Source organism: Lissotriton vulgaris, chromosome 1_1 (genome assembly GCF_964263255.1).
Source record: "Lissotriton vulgaris chromosome 1_1, aLisVul1.2, whole genome shotgun sequence".
NCBI lineage: Eukaryota > Metazoa > Chordata > Amphibia > Caudata > Salamandridae > Lissotriton > Lissotriton vulgaris.
The window spans coordinates 880,634,984-880,660,601 of NC_141685.1; the positions used below are offsets into that span (position 1 = coordinate 880,634,984).

At 48.2% G+C, this 25,618-nt stretch overlaps 1 protein-coding gene across 1 annotated transcript; it reads right to left on the reverse strand.

Moving 5' to 3' along the window:
• Positions 1–374: 374 nt before the first annotated feature.
• MCM5 (minichromosome maintenance complex component 5) lies at positions 375–24,843 on the reverse strand. Its single transcript, XM_086958510.1, has 16 exons — positions 24,469–24,843; positions 18,133–18,259; positions 16,893–17,021; positions 15,875–16,047; positions 15,607–15,762; positions 14,350–14,516; positions 13,594–13,765; positions 13,368–13,479; positions 12,863–13,006; positions 12,690–12,755; positions 11,413–11,589; positions 9,142–9,254; positions 8,602–8,730; positions 8,357–8,499; positions 7,949–8,076; positions 375–984 (listed from the first exon to the last, which is right to left on the reverse strand). The coding sequence occupies exons 1-16, from the start codon at positions 24,651–24,653 to the stop codon at positions 883–885; spliced, it is 2,223 nt and encodes a 740-aa protein (XP_086814636.1). The 5' UTR covers positions 24,654–24,843; the 3' UTR covers positions 375–882.
• Between the last annotated feature and the right edge of the window lie 775 nt (positions 24,844–25,618).

A 25,618-nucleotide genomic window follows, 5' to 3' on the forward strand; every position in this document is an offset into this window, starting at 1 on the left:
ATGAAACTCGCAGTTCCCATTATTCCACTCTTCAAAAGAAGCTAGAACACAACATTGAGCCCACCCCTCAGCTACAGGGCAACTGCGACCACCTCACATAGTTTAAGCCAAAAATTCACATAAGATTCCTCCTAGGCAGTATGTTTACCAACTGGTGCCCAGCTACACACCTAACACCAATCACTACCACACACAAATGAAGTCAATGGAGTCTGGGCCCATGTAGAATCATTGAAAGGAGCACAGAACCGAAATCAAAACTTTGAAATCCATGCAATACAGTAGTGTACAAACCTAACAAATCAACACGTCACGAAGGACCCCCAGTTCATACCATATCTTTCTATGGTCCTAATAAAGTAATCAACACAGGCTACAAAAAGTACTTTATTTTTTATTTCTCAGCTTATGTACAAAACCTTTATGCTCAAATAGTATAGGAGAATTTCTATCTGACAACCAACTCCTCAGCAGTATTCCTTTAACATTGGTTGCCTGCCTATCCTTCAACCAAAGGGATACAATGTCGAGCTGCACCCAGCGATGGCACTAGCAAGGAGCACCAGAGTCTTGATGTTCCATCATATAGCTGAATCATATGATCAGAATTCGCCCGTTTGTGTTGTATGCATTCCACTGACCAATAAACCCAGTATTTTGAAAATGTGTAACTATCAATTCCTGGGCGAATCTAACCAAGCCTGAATAGTAACCCTGGATATGTGCAGTTTATGAGTTGATTCAACAAGCAATAGTGAAAAAGCGTTCGTCAGCGCAGCCTTTCACAAGTGAGTCTACTTGAAGCTCAGAAATGTCAGTAGACACTGCAGCCAGAAGTCTATATGCCATGTCCGTTCTTTCAAAGGCTGGGTGTTTGTAAGTTCACTTGATACGGTACATGACCTTGCGCTGCATGCGATGCTGAATCTCCCCTCGTCGCATCATCAGCTGCAGCACTTTGAAAATTGCATGCTCCGGGTATTTCTGCAACACAAGGAAAATATATAGAGTCAATTCGCTGAGCTAACAACTTTAATATAGATCTCTCTGCAACAACCTTCAGATCAAGGTAACCAACACTTTACTATATATGGTGGTATAGAATTCAAACAATGGATAGGTATTTCGGGTCTAGAATGGATTATGGCACTGGGCACAGGACAAAAAAATCACGATTTTATACCATATGAAATATGGAACGAGTAAGCAGTACAACTGAGTTTTGTCATTCAGAAGTCTACATACTTTCTTCCAGCCTCTTCCTCGGTTACCCCTTTAGACATTTCACAAAAAGAAGTCATGGAATTGATCCGAGAGGTTAGAACTTCATGGTTGGCTGGTTTAAATGGGGTTCAGATTGAGGTTCTAAAGGCAGACCCCATATTATGGGGCAATTTACTTAACTAGCTACTATCGCAAGTACTTCAAACAGGCCAGATTCCCTTGTCATGGAAAGGGGTTTTAATTCACCAGATACATAAAGATACAAAACAGACCCAAAGAATGACCTCTTAATAACCCTACTCAGCAGTGAAGCTAACCTCTTTGGTAAAGATCTAGTGGATAATTGATGCCTGGACAATAAACAATTTGCTTCAGTGCAATCAATCCAGATTTCGACCAGGCTGCTCCACAATACAGAATTGTTGCCCATAAATGATTAAGGGATAAATCAGTAAAGAAACATCTCTCACTGTGTGTTAGTTACAGCTCAGCTTTTACTAAAGTCAATTAGAAGAAACCTTGGAATATGTTGGGTGGATAAATCAACCATACCTGATTAGCTCAGATAGCCTTCAATGGAAAAACCTGGCAATTTACATAAACACCATTTATTTTTCGGAAGCTGGCTCTGTATATGGTATGCCACTAGGTAGTTCTACCGTGCACATAGTGTAGGGGTTCCCCAAAAGTGTACAGGGCTCAATTTAAAACCTAAAGTGCTCTATTAGTGGTAGTGCGGGCTAGCAGCCTTAGACCCAACACAGGAGGGCAAGACAATTATTGCACAGCATTGACCAATAATGGATACAACTCAAAAAGGGAATGCACACCAATTCTAGACAAATAAGCTTTGTTAGGTCTCGCCTGTCGATGCGCATGCGCATCGAGCAAGCGAGAGTATTGGGACTTATCCACTCTTTCCCCAACTTGCAAGGAATCGTGGCGATTCCTTGCAGTGCCCGTGACTTTTAAGCTCAATGCGCATGCGCATTGAGCTTAAAAGCGCGTGCACATGGCCCCAGCCGCCTGCCTTGCCTACTCTCCCGCCCCCTCACTTCTTGATTGCACGGCCGCTAGGCCGTGCCTCCCCTACTCCTCCTCCTACTCTCCTCCCCTCCCGTCTGTTCCCGCACTCCTCCCACACCCCCGCTCCGCCCCCTCACTCTCTCTGCCCGCCCGCTCTCCACTCTATCAGGCAGCCAGCCGCACTCGTGGAACAGATCCAGCAGGACAGACGAGTAAAATCTTTCATCGCTCGCAGAACCTGCCCTGCTTTCATGGTCAATATAGTTCTGTGGGTTGGCAAGTCACTAAGAGACGTTATTTGTATGACGTATGCCACTCACAGGTATAAAAACGCTCTGGGCCCAGGTCGGCCTTGCATTCCGCCAGTGTAAGTTAAAGTGAGTTCCTGTGAGATGAATAAACCTAACTTTAGTTAGTTGTGCTCCAGGAAAAATTAAGTTCCCGCCGTGTCGCATTTCTCCTCCCCCCTCCCCTCTCTTCCCTCCGTCTTGTTTGTTATTTTACCCGCTATTCCAAAATTACACACCAAGGTGACTCCTTATGGCTGGTTCTTCTGCGAAGCCATGAGTGACGCAGCAGAGAATATTCGCTCTGCTCTTTCACGCCCAATATGCGCACACTAATGGGCGCGGTGAGAAGCCTGAGGCGCTGTGCTTAAACCCTCTGACACCAGGACCAGGGGCCTGTGTCTGCAGGCGACCCCCCCCCCGTGTCTGCAGGCGACCCCCCCCCAGAGTTTGTACGCACTATTTCTCCGAGTGTAAGTGCATTATCTTAGTTAGCCCAGCTCAGAACCAATAAGAGGCGAATAGTGTTCACCACTTCTGAGCTGTCCTGCCAAAGAATGCTGTTCTAAATCGAAGAAATGTCGAGATAAGTGAATTCAGTTTACGCACTGCCGCCGAGAAAAAAGAAAACAGGCGTCCGTCTCTGAGCTGAGGCAGCGGAGCCCATCATGATCATTTTGCCCCACAACCATAATTTAAATTAGCCAAGGCCGATGCAATTCAACGTGCGGTGTGTTATGACCCTTCAGGTCGAGTTCGCACTATATGAAAATTCTAAGAAAAAATCCACATTTTCTTACAGTGACTTATTCCTGATCTTTGGACTAAACTCCCACAAAACAAGGAACGCAAAAACGCCAGTCTCACCAACCATCCCTCCAGTAAGATACATAAACAGAGCACAAAGTTTGCGAACTTACTATTTTGGGGGGTGCTCCCGGGTGCTAATTCTGCTCAAAACTTGACAGAGGATAGGTGAATGCTCCCCAAACTTGAAGTTGCACCTTGTCGTGAATCACTCACCCTCAACCCCTCCCCCTCAACCCCTCACTCACCCTCAACCTCACTCACCCTCACCCTCAACCCCTCACCCTCACTCACTCACCCTCAACCTCACTCACCCTCAACCTCACTCACACTCACTCACCCTCAACCCCTCACCCTCAACCCCTCACCCTCACCCTCAACCCCTCACCCTCAACCTGACCATCACTCACCCTCAACCCCTCAAACTCACCCTCAACCCCTCACCCACACTCACCCTGACCATCACTCACCCTCAACCCCTCACTCACCCTCAACCCCACTCTCTCATCCTCACTCACCCTCAACCCCTCACCTCACTCACCCTCAACCCCTCACCCTCAACCCCTCACCCTCACCCCCTCACCCTCAACCCCTCACTCACTCATCCTCACTCAACCACCCTCAACCTCTCACCCTCAACCCCTCACCCTCACTCACTCACCCTCAACCCCTCACCCTCACTCACTCACCCTCAACCCCTCACCCTCACTCACTCACCCTCAACCCCTCACCCTCACTCACCCTCAACCCCTCACCCTCACTCACTCACCCTCAACCCCTCACCCTCACCCACCCACCCTCAACCCCTCACCCTCACTCACCCTCAACCCCTCACTCACCCCCTCCCCCTCGACCCCTCCCCCTCCCCCTCACTCACCCTCCCTCACCCTCAACCCCTCACTCACCCTCAACCCCTCACCCTCAACCCCAACCCCTCACCCTCACTCACCCTCAACCCCTCACCCTCACTCACCCTCAACCCCTCACCCTCACTCACCCTCAACCCCTCACCCTCACTCACCCTCAACCTCACTCAACCCCTCACCCTCAACCCCTCACCCTCAACCCCTCACCCTCAACCCCTCACTCACCCTCACTCTCACTCACCCTCAACTACTCCCCCTCACTCACCCAAAACCCCTCACCCTCACTCACCCTCAACACCTCACTCACCCTCACACAGTGCAATAGTTCTCAGACCATTTCAGTTAGAGCTTTTAGAAATGTTTATGGCTTTTATTTGTAATACTTTACCATTGGCTACAGGAAACAAAAATGCTAAACATTTACAAAAAAAACCCATAAACAATTCTAAAAGCACTAACTAATGGTGCGAGACCTATTGCATTTCCAATGCTTGTTTTAACTTTATTTTAGGACCAGGATTTTCACAATAAGGGAAGTATGTTTTTAAATAGAAATACTTTTCACTTTCAAAAACAGACTCTTTACACAATGTTGGAGCAGTTCAATGTTGTATGTAGAAAAATGCGGTTACATGGTGAAGTATTACCCTTACAGTTCTAGTCTTCAGAACCAAACGCCATGGGGCAGGAGAGTACCAAAACTGCACCACTAGCAGCACTGGGACGACCGGGTGAAGAGGTCAAAATCAGAGTTCAGACCAATGGAGACTGGGGTGCTTGAAGCCACACTGCTTGCAGGTAACTATCTCGGTTGCTGGGGCCAAGCTTTGGGGGGCTATGTCATGCATTGGGAGGGGGTTGGGGGGGGGGGGGGGTGGAAAGCAGCAACAAACGTACAACACCAGTGGCACAGGGGCAGTATGCAAATTCAGCATAGAGAGCCCAGTGCTGTTTAATGAGGATTCTGCTTTTGACAAACAGGCTGAAGTCTTTGAACCGGGGATTGAAGGAGGGCAGCAAATGACAGCAGAGGTAAGCAGAGATTTAGGAGGGTCGTAGGAGCACTGTCGATTCAGTACACCAAGGTGCAGGCAGGGGCTTCTGGTGCCTTTAGACGTTAGTCTTCTTACTAGAGCCAGGCTCGGTCGTGGGGAGCCTCTGGATTCAGGTGTCTTCGTGGAGTTCAGGAGAGGTCAGCCATGGCTGGATTCAAGGTCAGGATCGCTGGTAAAACTTTCATGGGCATCTAGTGCAGGAGTCATGGTGCCAGCTGGAACCCTAGAGTTGGATTCTTCTGGACAGGGCCGCTGTCCTCTGGAGATCTAGTCTTCGTTCAAGAACAGGCAGGCTTCCTCTAGATTAGGGAAGTCGCTGGCCACAGGACAGGCGTAGTCTTGCGGGTAGGGTTGGGGCCTAGTCAGTAGCCTTTAGGCTTTGCTGCACGGTGCATAGGTTGCAGGAATCTGGTTTCTAGGAATCTGGTTTCTAGGTTTGGGGGAAATACCCAAATATATTTAGGAGGTGCTTTGGGGGGGCAGTATAGGAGGTAGGGCCAATGGCCATCTTAACTGGGGTGACTACACCCATTATGCCACTCTTGTGAAGGTGGCATAGACCTATCCCTGATTGGGTGGGGCCTAAAAGTGTGCTAAACTTCGCCTCCTCTGGGTTGGCCAAGGTGGGCACACCTCCTGGTCGGAGTTTTCCGTCTGGTTTTCGACCCAAAGTGGGGGTGTAAACTGAGGTTGCTAGCAGCAGAGGCTGGGGGATCACTTTAGAAAGATGGCAGGCCTTTGAAGCTTCCCCCTTTAGCACTGTCCCATCCTAGAGAGGTGGGTGGGGGGGGGGAGGTTACACATTTGCTCGGGATGTGCATTGTTTCCCAGAGAGCAGGGTCTCCACTCAGAGGCCCAGAAACATGTAATTGTGTGGCAGGCTGACTAAAGCCAGTCAGTAGGATTTCAGGGGGCCACCTCAGAGGTGCCCTCTGAGTAAGTTTTAATAAATCTCACACTGGCATCTGTGTGGATTTAATACAAGGAGCTGTTTGGTACCAAACATTTCTGGGTTCAGTTAAGCCATCATGGTGCTGTGGAACTTGAGTTGTCAAGATGCCAGCCCATGTACGCTCTATGGCTTCACTGGCATGTACAATATTAAGGAATAGACCCTAATATTGTAGGGGCCTATCTGCCCATACACCTGTGATATAGTACACCCTGCCTTTGAACGGATAAGGCCTGGTAGAGGGGTGACAGCTATATCTTGGTCAGTGCTAGCTGGAATAGTACATACGCAGTGGCCATGTCGACTGTTTTGCTGCATCAGGATGCTACAGTGGCTGTCTGCATGGCCTAGGTGAGGACCTTCAGTCCCAATGCCCTAGGCACTCCTATACCACTTACTAAAGATATACAGGGGGCCTGAAGATCCAATTTTGGATCCCTTTTAAGGAGAGAACACTGGCACTGGGAACCTGAATAGCAGGGATCCAGTACTCTTTAAAGTTGCATCACAGCCAGGCAAAAAGCGTGTGTGTGTGTGGGGAGGGTGACAGTTATGCAACTGAACCCTATATATCTCATTGTATTTTGAACGCACAACAGGTTTACCTCCAAAGCTAGACACTCAAGCCATCACCCATTTAGCCTATGTGGACGATGTAATATTTATCACCAACTCCAACTGGTCTCCAAACCCCATAATGAAAGTTAGACGAATATAAGAACGATTTAAAAAATAAACCTGGTAAAAACAAAGTCTCTTAGCAGATGTCCCAAAATCTGCAAAGGAAAATGGGGGCTAAAAATATCCAACAAGTAAATAAATGGGACTACTATGGGTAACTGAACAAGTTAACATGGTCTGATTGTCTCAACAAAAATAAAAAAAATAATGCTCCATCACTAAATGGAGATTTTTCAACATTTATGATGGTTGGCCAAATGGACAGTCTATTGCAATGAATTCAAAGCTTACTGCAGGTTTGCTATAAGCTTTAGTTTTCAAAAAGACAATTAAGGAATCTACTCCAGATGGTAAATTACAGTTTGACCTGTCCTTAACAGCAGTATGTGAAATCTACAAACATTCTCTAAAAAGGACTAATATTTGATGGTTTAAAAGGAAGTGGTGCAAGTCATTCAGAACTGAATCGTGCAGCTGTAGAAGAGGCGGTCACCAGCAACCACCTCCAGTTGTTTGCTGCTTTTAAAAATAAATTTAAAAAAGCTAGTTTAGAGCACAAAACACTCATACGGAGCATACTGCCTAACTTGTCATGGTTTCCAATCTGTAAGCATGCAGGGTAGAAGATGAGGTCTTGAAACGGTTATTGTTCAAATGACTTAACTGTCATGCTTTTATTGTATATAAGAAAGTTCACCATAGTAGTAATTCAATTGTACATTTTAAAATATCTTTAAATCTACATCCTTTGCCCTCAAGTAATTGTCAAATAACCACCCAAACCCCCAAAATGTAATCCAGCAATAACTGTTTGAATCAGAACTATCCGAATCACTTAGAACAGTAATGCCGGGAGACACATTACTGCCTCTCCCCCAGCACACACAGTGCTAATTTCTGACCAATATACAGATGCAGTCCAATCAGAGCTGCAAAAGCAAATTGGAGTGAGTGCACTTCACGGTACATGGAGCAATAAAGTTTATAGCCAACAAAACATTAGACACCACCCCCTCCAAAATGCACACATTCCAGCCCCTTAGTCTTCACCTGTTTGATGAAGTCCTGAACGATGCTGTGCTCAGACACCTGCGAACCAATAGCAAACCTCCGCTTCACCTGCTTCTCGATCCGAGACAGCATCTCCTGGTCTTCCACTGTGGTGAAGCCTTCAGCACCTGAAGAAGGAGCAGACCACACTATTATTCTGTGGCTTTACAGGAGTATGGGTAAGTTTCAACCCAGAGAATATCTGCACCCAAACTAGGGGAGGCAGTAAAATCCAGCTGGGAGCAATAAAGTAACTCCTGAGTACTCCGAGTGACACTAATGTACGAGTTCTATCAAAGGCTTTCCTATATTTTTTTTTTTAAATGTTAGGAAAATTTCAGTGTGCAAACATGAGATGGGGACTTTTCAGGGGTGGGAAGACTGGATAATTTTGGGCTCCACACTTACCAGAGAGGCTGCCAGACATGGCAGCATCCAGCGTGGAAACCTGGAACAGTCTCAGTGCCTCGTCGACATCAGTCTCTGTAGCAAAGGGCTGCAGACGCATTTTGCTGAGGGACTCGGAGATTCGTACAATAGCCTCCAGTTGCCTAGAAACATGAACATTACAGTGAGAAGGGACATCACAGTGCCATAGACTCACCAGTGAAATATAAAAGAAAAGTAGATTTAGCAGCTCAAAAAATGTTCACCTGACAGTTATGGGGATGCTGGATCGCCGGTCACTCTCCCGCTCATGTTCCCGGGCCCCACTTCGCATCAGGATGTACCGGTTCTTCAGCTTCTCCGCTGCTGCAGCAGAAAGTCGGGGTCCACATCGCCTGCATAAGCAGAGGACGGTCATGTGAAACTCATGCATAGATAAGGTGACGATTAGGTTAGTACTGGGTGAGGAAAAAGCTAATTGCATAGGGACATTATCAACGTACGAATATTACCCATGGTTTGTGAGATGGGAGCACAGAGGGCAGCAGGAAAACTACTTGTACACCCTAGTGTAGGGGACTATTCTCAGATCCAATTGTTTTCAATAAGCCCATGTACTCAAACTGCAATTAAACTTTAAAGTGGATACAAGGATGCCACATTTTAAAACCTGTACATGCATAAATGATTAATAATCCAAATTAGCGCCATCTATCTCCTGTCACACACCAGAGGCTGAAGAACCCCGGAGCCCCCCTTCAATAATATGAAGGGCCCCAAGGACAGACGTACAGAGCAACTCTTACCCTCGGCAGTACGCAATGTACTTCTTGAGCACATTGAGCTCTATCTCTCCCTCCACAGCATGGGCCTGGGTCAAGGCGCTCAGATGCACATTCATGACGTGCTTGGCCAGGGTCTGAAAAGAAAGAAAATTATCACAACACTTAACATTGCTCCTGCAACTTGTGCCTTCCATCCACTATTGGAACCTGCACAACAAATGGTTTAAGGTATAACTTGCTGCAGCATAGCAAACAGTTCACAGAAATCTTTTAACGCAGATTTCCACTTCCAGCCCTGTGCAATTCGTGCTCTTTCAACTTCCAGAACAACTTTGCTTTGGATATGAAGTACAAACGTAATCACTTTTCTGGTCAGCCTTGAACTAGCCCTGCACTCTTTAGGCAGCGTAAGTGGTCTGCAACTGAACTTTCCCAAACATGCATGTCCATATAGGTGCCATTGGTCAGTCCTGTTTATTCATTGGTCTGTCCAAGCTTCACTCACTTTGTGCTTCCACCCACCAACTTCATCCATTGTACTGAAATTGCTGGCTGTGCACAGCCACCTAGAAAGTGATGTATTTCTCTGCCAGGGCAGGTACCGCTGGGCCACTCAATTAGTCATTTTTCCCCCTCTTAAATATTGCTCATTTACAAACAATAAATAAAACTGCATGGATGTCAAAGCCAAGCATATTGGCTTCCGCAAACCTGGTTATAGAAAGTATTTGAAAGGCTACTTATGCATGTATCCAACCATTAAGGCTTTTTTTTTAAGGTGGTCAGTAGGGGTCAGAGGTAGTTTGTGGCTCTCCAGTGTTCACTTATATCTAGGGCTCCCGGTTTTAAGGTATTTATTTTTGGGAAATTTCCATCTATTTTTTGTCAACTATCTGTTTTAGCCATATTTATTATGATTTTTGTGAGAAAAAAAATAAAGCTGAGACTGGTATATTTCCACATTTATTTAACTAATAAATATGCAGTCATGCTTGAATGCCTGCCAGATTTCAGTAATATGAACACCGGCAGAAGATCAGTGTACATATGAAAATATGCACTTTTCAGAATCAGCCACATTCAGATCTGCTGTTAAAGCCTCTTTACTAAAATTGCCTTTTTTAACCCCTTTACCTGATTATCAATCCACACATTTATTAGTCTGGCAGTCATGGCAAAGTGTATTTAGAATCACTCAAAAAGCACTGAATTTGTTTTTATCTACATTTAAAAATAATTAGACAAGAAAATAAATGATTCCGTCTGTATTTATCTGTAAACATGGCAAACAGGGAGCCTTAGTTATATCACATTGCACTATCACAAGTCCCAAGTTTACAAGGCATGATATTTACCACTAACAAAAATGCGGAGAAGAGTATGTTGAGAAAGAACAATCATTCAGAGACAGATTAGAGTATAGTATGGACATCTCTAACAGGGATATATCAGCATCTCGCCACTACTCATATTTGCTGCCCACAGTCTCCCATGCCTCTCTGTGCTGAGAATGCATCACACTAGTTAACAGTAGCAGCGGGGGTGTTGATAGGGTAGCGGGGACAGACAAAAAAAAAAATTACCTGCTGCATCACACCCCTCTCTTCTGCAGGTTCAGGTTCTTTGAGTGCACTGCGCCCAATCCGGACGCTGCTTTCATGCTGCTGAAAGCAACGTTAGGATTGGTCCTAGTACCAGTGATTTGCACTCCTAGTTAGACTAGGAGCATGTGCCTGCCCTCTCCCACCCAGAAACAGTCGGAGAGAGCTGCAGGGTGCATGATGGTCTGGCCGGCTAGACCATAACGTGCACTGAATAGCAGTGCAACCACTCCTACTACCAGCCTGTCGTCATCCTGGCCCCCACGCCTTGACCCCAGGAGAAAAAAGTAAATAAATAGAACAGTAACAAACAAGGATTGTTTTATTTTTCATTTTTAAGGCTTCTGGCAGCTGGGGCTACACTCCTCCATAGTGGAGGAGCCGCCGTTGGTAGGTAACCAATAATCCATAAATTCTTAATAATGTGTCTTCCATAGCTCATCATGAGCTTAACTTCATGTGGGTGAAGGCTGCAATCGCAGTCTGTTAGGTAATGGGTACAGCATTGTTTAGCTTGAACTTACAACTGGGAGTTGTAAAGGGCAAAACCACTTTGTATATTAAAAACAAAACCAAGGCAAGATTGAGGTAACTTCCTTTGAGAAATGCCAATGAGGTCCCTCTTGAAAAAGTTTTAGATGTAGACAGCCATGCATGGTCTTCTTTATCATAGCCCTTCTTTCCCACTTACCATATCCCGTTGTTCGTTGTGCTCGTCCTTCACTATGAAGATCATGTCGAATCGAGACAAGATGGTGGGCATGAAGTCTATATTCTCCTCACCCTTTGTGTCATCCCAGCGCCCATACACAGAGTTGGCAGCAGCCAGAACCGAGCAACGTGAATTCAAGGTGGTAGTGATGCCAGCCTAGTACAAAAAAAAAAGTGATTAAAAAAAAAAAACGACTATTGCTGCATCATTTAAGATCTGATCTCACCCTCCCAGAAATGTATCTGAAAAAAACAAACCAACAGCCACAAGCAGGTAAAAAAAAAAAAACGTTTTGTGGGTCAGTCCGGTCTTATATTGGACATTGAAAATCTGAAGGAATGTTACACAGTCTCTGCTTTGACTCTTGGCAACATCTAAACAGGTGACCTCTTCCCCGCCACTGAAATGTATGCAGCAGTGGAGGACCAAAGTATGCGACAAGGAATAGCAGATCACACTGGGCTACCCCACAAGCTTTCTCAAGGTAACTGGCAGAACAGTATAGTTCATTAGATGGGCACTATGTACGAGTCTCCGGAAGATGTACTTTAGGATTCGAAACATTGGACCTCAAGAGGTGTGACCAAGTGATTCTTTGAATATCCAAGAACTTAGCAGACAACTGGAGCTTTGAAAACAGGCTGTTAACATGAAGTAATAAGAAGAACAGTAAGAACTTAATTATGTCAGCCATCATGCTAATCACTTTTTTTCTGAGGCATACAAATACTGTACTCCTCAGTCAAAATGTGTATGTCCCCACTTACCCAAAATAGGGTCAACCACCTGCATAGTTCAGTAAAGAAACCACCAGCTGAAGGCTGGATAACTTTTTTTGATTGAGTGGCACAGCAGTGCACCCCATGGGCAGAACCTACTTTTAGATCCATCTTAATTACAAATGGAAAGGTGTTAAATCTGCAAATGATGCAGCTAGCACACCAAAGTTCACATTATAATGGAAATAAAAAAGAAAAAGCAGCTGCACAATCAGATATGCCCAGTGGCCCGACCCATGTTTTTGGCACAACATTTGACCCCTCTGGGTAGAAGGGGCAGAGAACAGACGCAATTTTGTCAGAATCCCTCTACTCTCCTGCAGTGTGGCAGACGAGAGGAACTTTAAGAAGAAAGGTGACTAAGCAGGTTCCTTCTAGAGTCGGGGGCACAGACCTAGACCACAAAAACCAGTGTAAACCTGTGGGACGACGTCACAACATACCAAGCAAGAGGGGGGCCCTGGGTGATGCACTAACCTTTGCAATAGAGATGGTCTGCTGCTCCATGGCTTCGTGAATGGCCACGCGGTCATCCTCCCTCATCTAGTGAAAGCAGAAAGAAACATTAGAAATATAGGGGAGGGAACAAAAAAAAGGGGAGAGAAAAAAAAAAACACACACACCACCCTCCCACCGGACAGTCCGCTCACCTTGTCAAACTCGTCGATACACACAACTCCTCCATCTGCCAAAACCATGGCACCACCCTCCATGATGAAGTTCCGTGTCACCGGGTCACGCATCACAGAAGCTGTTAAACCAGCAGCACTGCTACCTTTCCCAGAGGTGTACACCTGCAAACCAAAGAAAATAAGTAGCTACATGCCACGCTGGCCACATGTAACATCTGCTGCTGTACTACCACCCATTTGCAAGTCTACGACATCTTTTTGCATTGCAGCGCTACAAACAGCTAATGCCTGCACCACACTGCATTAATGCCCAACTCCTGCTCCCTGGCCAAATGTCTTTCACCCAATAAAGGGCTTTGGAGCTACAAACTAAAGGAAACCATGGGCTGAGTCACTTGAACCTGCCCTGGAAGCAGAAGAGTTGTGATCATCTCTTCCTCTGCCGGAAAACATCAGCAGGCCCCAAACTCTGCACAAAATGGCCACTTCCAGAGACAGCAATCACCAGACCATATCTGCTTACCCCAATAGGCGAACAGCGCTCCACAAACTTCAGCAACTGTGACTTGGCCGTACCAGGGTCACCCAGCATCAGCAGGTTGATGTCACCACGGCGAGTAAGCCCATCAGGGAGTCTGTAGAGAACAAAGCATATGCGATGCTACAATATACCAGGACTAGCTGTACAGCCTCATACAATGAACGAGGAGAAACTTTGTGCCAACAATCTTCAATCTCAAATAACCCACCTCTTCCGGGAGCCTCCAAAAAGGAGGCAGGCAATGGCCTTCTTGATGTCTGCGCTGCCGTAAATGGAAGGAGCTATGCTCTTGGCAACAGTCTCGTAGATATCTGGCCGGGAGGACAGTCGGCGGAACTCTTCCTCCTCCTGTGGGGTCACGGCACCTACAGCGCTGCGGCCTGAAAGGAAAGTTACCTGGGTAAGACTTCACACTAGTGTTTCCAATCAGATCCCCACCCAAAGTTCTCCGAAAGAAATAGGTTGGCCTATAAAAGAGGCCTGACAACTTGAGTAAAACCAACTGAAGATTTAATTGTCGCAAACCAACTGACATCCTCCAAAGTCTATATTTTTAGTTCACACCAATCGTGACCAAAACTGACACTCAATGGTGACATAAGTCATAAGCTAATAGTTTCCCACAACATGTGTAAAATTGCTAGGGAGACTGCATATCTCCACCCATGGAATTGCTTGCATCAGCGAAGAGGAGCAATTAATATCCATGATAATCAAACAGCATTAGTAAAGTGCAGCACTGTCACCCATAAGGGTATCTGGGCAATATGTCTCCAAAGACGCAGGTCTCGAGTCTTCCTGAAGCCAGCCAACAAAGGGGCTGTTCTCATCAGTTACTTCCCAGAATCCCAATTTCCTAAGTGCTGCAAAGCTCAAAGACGCCTCAATGAGAACATGTCAACCACTGGCTACTACACACGAGAACCAATCTGCACCACTGGTGCCTACACCACCCATACATCACCTGTTCCATCTGTGTCCACCTGGATGCCAACCACACGGATATAGGAGCTGCGAATGCCCACGCCAACTCTGTCACGCCCTTTGCTCGAAGTCATGCCAGACTTCTTGATGGAGTATATGCCCATGATTGTCACCCGATTGCCTGGAACCACTTTGTCACAGAGGTACCTAAGCGGAGAGAAAGACTAGAGTTTAGGTACTGAAGCAAGTTTGGCTGTAACAGTAAGTAGTTTGTACACCCCTGGATGTAGCCCATTCAAACAGCATCTGCAGGACATGGATGCACTGTATAACCATGGAACGACCCAGCCACTACTCAAAGCAAAATACCTAGAAAAAGTAACTGAGTCTATCTATGGTCCTGGGTAAAACCTCAAACGACAGAATGATTCATAAAACCGGTTTATTTGGTTCGGCCTAAGAGAAATTTGGGATTTGAATATAACTTGTATATTTTTCTCACTACTGTCTTTTATAGATCAGCTGATCTGCCGGCCTTCACCACACAAAAGAACAAAAAACAGCCGAGACTGAGATTTTGGATGACTACTCTGCCAAAGGATTGGAGCAATGTTCTAGCCAGCATAAAGTTTCAAATGGATTGTGAATATAAACCTTGCTTTACAGTGGGAGGGTATCAGGTGGAGCCGGGTTGACATAAGCAAGCACTGGACTGTTTGCACATAGGGAAACAGACAGAAAACTGCATATACATCTAACAGATCAAATGAACACAACCACACCTCACTGTGTATCTCAAATGTACACCAACGCCAGAGTGTGCTCCAAGTGATACTGTGGACCAATAAAACACTTCAATTACCTCAAACACATATCTGGAACTGGACAATGTAATTATAAATTTAATTTTTTCTAGACGGTAAACACCTAAATTGGCATAAACCCACTGCGAACACCATACTGTGTGCACTCAAAGATACGGAAGTTTAATAGTATGCATACAAGGATTACCAAACTCAAAATACACTGAAGATAGACCCCAGTCTGACTGAATCCACAACACCAGAATGAGACTGTGCACTTCAAGACAAAGTGAGGACATACTATTTTTATGGTGAGTTGTAAAGTGTTTTAGTAAGTACAAAACAGGAAAGTACACCTCCCACACAAAAACTCTCAGGGTCTAGAAAAGCTTGAAGGTTTCATACAGGCAACTTCAAACACCAACAGAAATACATTTCCCACCCACACCAAAAAAAACTAAGACGTTTCCCAGCCTTCTAGAGTCTAGCCTTACCTATCGCAGTAGAGCTGCATGTGGCGGGGCATCTCTCCGTGAGGCACAGCATCTGGCGACTCCTGCAGCTTCAGAGTCTGAAAGTCCACGCACTTGCACTTGTCCGGGACAATGAAGTACGGATCGAGGGGGCACTTGGGACGCCCGGCTTGCTCCCTGGAATGAAAAGAGCCACATAAGATGGCATTCTGCTTCCACAGGAAGTCTACAGAGAACTTGGTGCGTACACTTGCATTAGAATCTATTGGAGTCATACGCAAACCCTTACGTGTTGCACTTGCGTGGCATGGCATATCCCTCAAGCCCCGGCCGCACCACGATGTTATTGATGACGTTCCGGCAGCTGCGGCACTGGATGGACATCTTGGTAGCCTTCGCACGGACAGCAGTGGCCGCAATAACTATACCAGGTATCTTCACTAGATGCGACATCTGCTCAGACTGTGGGTAAAGTACATGGTTATTAGGAGAGGCGGAGAGCTCCTCAGACAGTGGTGGGGCTTTCTCTGGAGGTGAGCAAGAGAGCAGCCAGCAAATTAAAATACCCCCCACTTTGACCCATACCTCGGACGCCATTGGGTGAACGCAGCGAGTAAGCCCTACCCACTCTAGATGAGGTCTTTTATTAAACGCCTTATATAAATCCATCTCTCCATCCTTTCACCATTCCATCCATTATTAGTTTTCCATGCATCCATCCTTTCATTAACTCTTCCAAACATTCATGCATCATTTTTATCCATCCAGGATTCATCCATCCACCCTTTTATAAAGCCAGCAATCCATCCTTCCACAACTCCATTCAGGCAACCACTCATCCATTCACCCAGAATTATTCAAGCCACTTTCTCATGCAAATAGTTTTACCCTTACATTCATCGGTCCATTTGCCCTTGCATCCATCCTTTTTACACTTCCTTGTTGTCAGTTCTTTATTTTCATATGCCCACAACTTCACTCTTCCTCCCAGCCCTCTTTCCCTTTCATTTCTTTGTTATTCACTTTACTTGCTTGGCCCGTTAATGGTGTTCCATATTTTAAGAGCTCTACTCTGCTCAAGAAATGAAACTTTGAGAAACACAAGCAAAACAGAAAATATCAGCAAGCACCAGTTTTTATGGACACCGAGAACACAAGTTCAGTGGTTGGTGTTTTATGTTTGAGGAGTCCTGTAAGCCAGCCTCGATGGCACCCAATCTTTTGGAACCTGCGGCACCCAAATTCAAAACATTGAGTATTAGTGCATTAAAAATTTTACCATACTAATCTATTGTTTGGGTGCTCACCTTCAGACTGCGGATGTTTGCAGGGTTAGCATCAGACTTAAGCATAACCTGGATCTCCTGTAGGGTCTCTTCCCCCGAAGGACGAGGACGGGTCACCTCGTCAGCCACTTCTTGTGCCGCTTCTTCAAACTAAGGAGGGTGAAAGGAACTTATCAGCTTTCAGGACAAAACAACCAGGGACCCAGAGCGCCACTTCAAATGAGTAAGAGGTAGGCTGGGTGCATTTGTGTTAACGCACAGATATATCCAGGGTGAAGCACAGGAGCCTGCAGAGCTAGACAGCAGCTAAGGGACAGTTCCCTTGCTGCAGATTACTTCAGTCACAAGTAGGGTACAGGGCCAGGATCCCTCAACGCCATTATGACACCATTTCAGTTTCAAGAAGCTGCTTTTGTTTATAACCGCTACAGCAATTTTGTATACAAGAGCCAAAAGAGGGCTATTTAAAACATTTTTAAAAAAATCTACCAGTATTTGGGTTCTCATTGAAATGGCGAGTTATTTCACTAATAACCAATAGAGCTGGCAAAAACCAACAATTATTCAACGATGTCACCCCACTGCAGAACATCTGTAAATCCACCTCCCTCAGGATACGTGGAGATGTATCAAGGTAAAACTTACTTTACTCTGTAAGTAAGACGTGTTGAGTCTCTGGTGACCCAGGGTCTGCCCTAATATGGCTCAGTAAGTTTTGGGTCACTGGAAATAGGCTTACCTATCAACGTTTTGGCCCATTTCCTGTCACATGAAATAGGCTTATCCAAACCATTTTTATCAGGAGACTTGCGGGGAATGCCCTGTGGGTGAAAGTTTGACACTCCCCGCAGATCCCAGAACTTTACATTACAGAAAAGAATGGAAATTGTGTTTGACAGTTTGAAGTTTGCAAGGGATTCAGGGTAATAGAACTTAGGGAGAGCCACACGTCACCCCATCCAGGATTCCCCTGGGTGTCTAGTTTTTGCTAGGTTGCTCTAGTTGCCGGTTGAGCTAGGGTTCAAAATCCACAAGTAAGCACATTGAGAAAAAAAGTCCGCTTTCACTGGAAAAAAAAATTGGTGCGCATGTTGCGTTGTTGGCCAATTTTCTGCGGGTACTACGACTACTCACAAGTGAGGTATGATTTGTATGGGGAGACTCGTGGTTCTTTACTGATGCACCCAGTAAATTGCCAACCATAATGGCTCAATGTTTCACAATCCCCAGTCACACGTGACGTATCTTCTCCGAAGCTTACCAGCTGCAGGTGTTCCGTGGGCTGCTTGTATAGGTAGTCAGCCAGGTCTTCGTCGAAGCTTGCCAGGTCCTCCATCTCCACCTCAATCCAGAACTCTCCCAGGTTATAGTGCCGTTTGAGCTCATCTCTAGAAATCAGATATAAACAGGCTCAGTGTCAGTTTTGGCCTCCTAACTCTCTGCCCACCAAAATGGCTCCAAATTGCAGCCTCCTTTTTATTGGCAGCAATTCCATCTAATATCCAGAATGTGATGTTCTGCATCCCTACCCCATTGTCCTTTGCACCTTACTTATCCCCAAATTGCACAGCCCTTACCTGCACCCCTTAACACTTGTGTTTGGTCATATGTTCTGCTAGCCCCTACACTTCCACCCTCAAATGCATTAGGCATCGTTAGTCTCAGTACTTCACAATACCTAATTTCACTGGTGCTCCCACTTCCCTGTAGCAATGCCTTATTTATTCCCATATACTCCTATGTCCCTCCCCCGATGCCTTACCTCCATGTATCAACGCTCTACTTTCTTGGTGCTTGTGGGGCCCCCCTGTGTGTTCTGGCGCAGCGCGGTGACGCTGCGCTGGACAGAGGGACTCCGGACACCTTGCTGCTTCTCCGCGTGGTCCGGACTAACCCCGAGACCACGCCTCCTTTATTTTATAGTACGCGCGGACGCCACGTACCACGTCCGCGCTGGCGCACGACTACGTGCGTGAACACTAGACTGCGCAGGGCAGTCTTGGACATTACACTCCTTTCCACCTTTATTGAAAAAAACAACATGCAAACTGAGAGTCAATGGTGAACATGTGGAAAACAAGCAAAAATGGCCGGCAGGCCTGTTACCAGTCTGACGCTCATGGTGCACAGTCTCAGTCCACAGCAAAGTCCGCCAGCTGTGATGAGGGGGCTGGATTTCTTCTTAGCCCATAGCCAGCGGCCTCTCCTCGAAACAGTGTTCTCCTCGGGGTGACCTGCCGGGCTGGGGTTGGAGACAGCTCGTCCCCGGAGGGACACCGACTGGCTATGCCGGGCCTCTCAGACTCTGGCGAGCTCGCCTCTGGCTGGTCTGCTGCGTCGTTGTACCCGCTCACCGGGGATCTGGTGCTTGGAGTCGTCGGGCTTGGTGTTGCTCTGTCCGGGTCTCTGCTGGGCATGCCGTTGGGCGGGACTGCAGCCCGCTTGAAGAAGGACACGTTGCGGGTGACGGTTTCTCCGTCGCGTTGAGCCGTTACCATCGTGCCTGTCCTGCGGGTGACAGTCCAGGGCCTGGGTTCGAACGGGAGCCTGAATTTGCTTCCGGGATATCGGTCTCGCACGTATACTCGATCTCTTTCTCCAATGTATGATTCCTTGGCTCGGCGTCGGAAGCTCGCGTACTCGTTTGATCGCTTTCTGTTGAGCAAAGTCTGCTGAGGGTTTGCTTCCGTCGGGGTCCAGGTGTGGTGGTGGGGGATCGTGTCTCGGACAATTCGCCCCATGGCGGCTGGCCCTGGGGCCGCTGTAGTGGTACGGTGGGGTGTCAGCCTGTACTCCCTCAGGAACGTGTAGATGGCTTTCTCCAGGGGTGTCTCTTCTGCATGAGCAATCCGAATCACTTTATTGAGGGTCCTCATGAAACGTTCTACCTCCCCGTTGGCCTGTGGCCACCTGGGGGTGACCTTCCTGTGCTGGATGCCCCACTCCTGGAGATAGTCCGCAAATTCTTGGCTTTGGAACGGCGGCCCGTTGTCGGTCTTGACCAGGTCGAAGATGCCATGGGTGGCGATGAGTTTCTCGAACTTCGTCGTTACTTCCTTGGCTGTGAGTGTAGGTATTATCTCCACCTCGGGGTATTTGGTCAGGTCATCAATGACAACGAGCATGTACCGCCCGTCCGGGAGGTGTCCAAAATCGGCGCTCACTCGTTCCCAGGGTCTCTCGGGGTTCTCCTCGGTGATTACCGGCGGGGGCGGTTCGGGTGGACCTGCGGCCTGGCACCAGTGGCACTCCTTGACCATTTGTTCGACCTTCATGTCCAGGTCCGGGAACCACACTTTGGCCCTGAGTCTACTTTTTGTCTTCACTACTCCCTGGTGGCCGCGGTGTGCCAATTCGATTACTTGTTGAGTCAGGCTCGCCGGCATCACAATCCGTGGTCCTCTAAGTACGCATCCTTGACTGTCTACTGACAGTTCGTCCTTTACCCTGCAGAGGGTCTCTAGGGCTCGCTTGGCTTCCGGTGTCCTCTGACTCAGCGAGGCCTGGAGTGTTCTCCAGTCGTTGTCTCTCAGGGCGGTGTTCACTAGCTGCAGGACTTCATCCTTGCGGGTTGCGTCCACAATCATGTCAAGGTTCATGGGCAGCGGGCGTGATCTTTCGAGGATGACTTGTACATACTCCTCTGTCTCTTCGGCATCTTCTCTCTCTCGGGTGGTTGCCGCTCGGGGGTGCCGTGAGAGGTAGTCGGCCGGATTGGACGCACCGGGCTTAAATTCCAGTTTGTAGTCATACTCTTGGAGTTGTAGAATCCACTTCTCGATTCTCGGGGGAGGCTTCGAGACTGACCCTCGGAACAGGGGGAGTAGGGGCTTGTGATCCGTGGAGACTGTGAACGGATGTCCATAGACGTAAACGTGGAAGTGCCTGCAGGCCCAGTGGATCGCAATGGCCTCCCTCTCAATCTGAGAGTAGCGTTGTTCAGTTTCTGTCAGGGACCTGCTGGCGTAGGCTATGGGTGCCCAGTCTTCACCGTTTTGGCTTTGTGTCAGCACTGCTCCGAGTCCATAGGGACTGGCGTCCACTGCTACGTTCGTCGCCTTGGAAGGGTCAAAGTACGCCAGGGTCGTGTTGGCTGACAGGGCTGCCTTGGTGTTCTGAAACGCCCGCTCCTGTTCTTCCCCCCACTGCCATGGGGTGGTGGACTTGGTGAGCTCCCTTAGTGGCCTGGTGAGATTGGATAAGTCGGGGATGAATCGCCCGCAGAAGTTTACCATCCCGAGGAAACTTCGAACTTCTGATGTGTTGTTCGGCGCTGGGGCTGTTTGCACGTCCTTCACTTTTTCAGGGTCAGGGGCTACTCCCTTGTCGGAGAACGTGTACCCAAAGAAGCTGATGGTGTTCTGCAGGAACTGACATTTCTCCCTGTGTAGGGTAAGGCCTGAGTCTTTGATCCTTTGTAGCACGCTTCTGAGTCTTCTGTGGTGCTCTTCTACTGTATCGGCGTATATCAGCAAATCATCGCTGACATTTAGGACGCCTGTGATCCCACTCAATACTTCTCGAATCGTGTTTTGGAAGACCTCTGCAGCGCTTGATATTCCAAAATTGAGTCGCCGATAGCGCCGGAGGCCAACGTGAGTGGAGAAAGTGGTGATGTACCTGGAGTCCGGGTGCAGAGGTAGCTGGTGGTATCCTGATCTCAGGTCCATCTTGGAGAACCACTTCGCTCCGTTTAACTCTCCTAGAATGTCGTCTATGGTAGGCGTCAGGTGTCTTTCTCTCTTCACCGCTGCGTTGGGGAGGCGCATGTCGACGCAGATGCGGACCTGTCCTGGTTGTTTGGGCTTCCGCGCTACCACAATCGGCGACACCCAGGGGGTGGGCCCGCTGACCTTCTCGATTATCCCCTGTTTTTCAAGGGTCTCCAACTCCTGTTCCACTTTCTTTCTTAGGTGAAATGCTATCCGTCGATGACGGAGGGCTACTGGCTGTATGGATTTGTCAATGTGTAGAGAGACTTCTTTGCCTCGGAGGCATCCAATACCTTTGAATGTGTCTTCGAATTCTTCCAGGATTGTGTCTAGCTCTTCTTCCAAGACGGCCATGGCAAACGAGATGAGGTGTAGGTCTTCAGCTGCTTGGCCACTCAGGAGCATTCCGCTACCTTCTTTGGTCACGTAGATGGTGGCTGGCGTCCTCAGTTCTTGGTGCTGTATGTCTGTCTGGAAGCACCCTATTAACGGTATTGGTGTCTTTTGTCCATAGGCGAAGACTCTGATCTTGGCTGGTTTCAGGAGTGGTTTGTCTCGCAGTTGGTTGTAGACGTTTGCCGCCATCAGCTCTATCGAGGCCCCTGTGTCAATGGTCGCTCTCACTTCTTGGTTTAGTACCTTTATCCTGCACTTTGGGAGTCGCCGTTTTTTCCTCAAAGGCTGATCTATGGCGAACACATAGTGCACCGGATAGTTGTGAGCGTCATCGTCCATATCTTCGCTCTCAGGGTCTTCCCTTATGGCATGGGCGGCTTCAGGTTTGGGTTTAGATGATCTGCACACCGATGCGAAATGGTTCATGCGCCCGCATGACCCGCACTTCCTCCCCCGTGCCGGGCAGTCTTGTGCTCTATGTGGTGCGCCCCCGCAATATCCGCACTCTTTCCGGCGTTCTGGCGTTCTTCCTCTCCCCGCCGGGCGTTGCTTCGGTCTCACCACGTTGACGTGCTCTGCCACGTGGACTTGCTCTGCCTTTACTGGTCTGTGAAGCGCTGCCTCCATATGCGACGCCCTTGCGTGGGATAATTCCTTTGAACGGCCTAGCTTTAGAATGTCGGCCAGGGGCTTGCCGTCCTCCTGGAGGATCTTTACCCTCAGGTCAGAGGAGTAGCAGTTCTGGATAATCTGGCCGCGGATTTCTTCTTGTTCATCCTGGAATCCGCACGTGCTCGCGAGTTCCTTCAGGCGACCATGGAAGGCATCGAGGGATTCATCTGCTTCCTGACGCGCTTGCCTGAAGATGAAGCGCTCGTAGTCTTTACTCTGCATCGGCTCAAAATGGGCATTGAGCGCGTTGAGGAGCGTGACATATGTACGAGGGGTGGCCTCTACCAGGGTTTTGTATATCCTGTAGATATCTTTTCCTCCCAGGTGCAAGAGGAGCGCCCTGCGTCGGTCGCGCGCCGTCCCTGCTCCTTCAAAGTAGAACTGGAGCCTCTCAACCCAGTCTTTCCAGCGGGGGGCCAGGGATGCTGGGGCCCCGTCAACAACAAGGGGCTCGATTGGGGGGATGGACGCCATGATGACGCAGTGCGACTAGCCTCCGCTTCACTGGCACGTGGGGCGAGGGTTGTGTGAATCCTCTGCCTCCTAGGCGCAGATCTCGAGCCAGGTGAGTAATGCTAGGTGAGAAGTCAACCCAGTGGCCAGAAGAGGGCAGTATGCTGGAGCCCTGGCTGCACTGCTTGGGATTGCGCGGGGGAGGGGCTCATAGGAGTAGCTGTGGCCCTGAGCAGATGCACGGCGCTGGTACCTCGGGTTGATCAAGTCCTGCTCCCATCATGTGCCAGAGCTGAAAGCACTCGAAGTATCCCCTGGGAGGCAGAAAGCACTGAGGCCAGCCTGCGCCGTCGAGGAGATGCAGGGCCGGCAGCTCCGCACTCGGCAGACACACGTGTTGTCCCAGGAGGTCGGGGACGCCTGGGCGCACCGGCGGTGCAGGCGAGATAGCCTTTCCTCACGCAGCGTGGGCACTCTTCGCCCTCGTCGCCATTGTGGGGCCCCCCTGTGTGTTCTGGCGCAGCGCGGTGACGCTGCGCTGGACAGAGGGACTCCGGACACCTTGCTGCTTCTCCGCGTGGTCCGGACTAACCCCGAGACCACGCCTCCTTTATTTTATAGTACGCGCGGACGCCACGTACCACGTCCGCGCTGGCGCACGACTACGTGCGTGAACACTAGACTGCGCAGGGCAGTCTTGGACATTACAGTGCTCACAACTCCCTTCCCCAAAAGTTTTACGTCCCTGGCACATCTGTCTAAATGTTTTTCTCTTTTTACCCAAGGTAGTCCCACTTCCTTCCCTCACTGCCGTATGCACTCTTCGTCCCCGATATTACCACCTTACTACACCACTTACGTATGCATCTATCACTTCAGTATTCCCTGTCTTAGGCACTCTTTACCCCTGGACCTGCGCCGATCAGATCACCAAAAACAGGGCTACAAAAGCGCTCACTTTGGGTCATGACAGCCCATCCACCTCTGAAAGCTGTCAGACTCCAGCCAACATAGAAAATGCCAGGGTGGCGCAACGGTCCAGTACACCATTACTACCCCTTCATCTTAATGCTTATGCCCCATTTTTTCCTCAATCGGGTACTAGTTCCACCTCTCGATCCAAATGAGGTGTGCCCATTATGCTCCTACTATCACCACCTCTCACCCCATTGTATCCCATTTTACCATAATACTCCCACCTCCGTGACAATGCCTTACGCTTCTACTTGGCATTTCCCGCCACATGTGCTATATATTCCCCAACTCTCGCACCTCCAAGGTCCATGTCTGAAAGCCCCACTTAGCCAACTCTCTCGGACCCGTTCGCTATCAGTAAGTTTTAGTTATCTCTCCAAGACCCTCACCTGTATTTGAAGCTTAATCCTCCACGATCACTGCCCTCACGGTACTGCCGGAGAAAGTCCTTCAGCCTACGCTTCACATGGCTTCGACGAGCCGGCGCCTCGTCGCCGGTCCCTCCCTGGGAATCGCCACCCAGGCCCCCCAAGCTGTCGCTGAAATATACCCCCGGCTGGTCGAAGCCCGACATGACTATAGACTGCAGACACAGAAACAGCGGCTTGAAACGAAAAGACTCGCGCACGATGTTAGTACCCCTACAGCGACTAGGCTAGAGAATCCCCGGGCCAGTACCAACCAATCACAGCAACCGCTGGGTTGAGCAATTGTGAAATGTGGCCAATCACAGAGAAAATCGCTGCAGTAGGCGGAGTCTCATCACTGTTTCCTTTTCTAACGCGCGAATATAGCTAGCAATTTCGCGGCAAAAAACAAGGCACCGCCCACATGATTTAGGATTGGTCCTTTGTGTAGGCCCTTTCCGGTCTTTCGTTTCCGTTATTGGTCGGTGGGAAAGAAGAGGATGGATCAAGAGACAGATGGCAATGTTGGCGCGAGATTCGTTCCGTCAGATGTTCTGGCTAAACCCCGCCTACCTACTGCTTGGCGCGAAATTGTAGAATGAACAAAATGGTGGTGAGTGAGAGTCAGTCACAATCAAAATGGCGGCCGAGTGGAAATCCGAATGTACATGGTAGCTAGAAAGCACTATAGTGTAAAACTGTCCTGCATTTTCCAGGTCTGTCCTGCAATTGCGGGTTCTGTCCTACTCCGAGTTCTTGCGGAGTCTCCAGCTTCCGCGCGTTTTGGTTTATTTCCTTTAAACAGACAGGACAAGGGGCTTTCTGTAATCTTTTCTGCACTCTAACAACTAAGTGCCTGTGGTGACACTTGTTGATAACACTGAATATGTGAATGAAGACCATGTTGGGGTTCTTGGGAGTTTGCACTTAGTGTTTTTTGTCTTTCCTTTAGTTTGTATCAGAGCTCATATTAACAGAGGTGGTTGCCCTCGTTCGTTTTATGTCAGCATGACCACTATTTTAATGTCCTGGCTGGTACATAGCTGCCAAGGTTCCAGATTGGCATGTGTGACATTTTCATAATTTCAGTGTAATTATGAGCGACATTTCAACGACTATGAGTGACACCTAT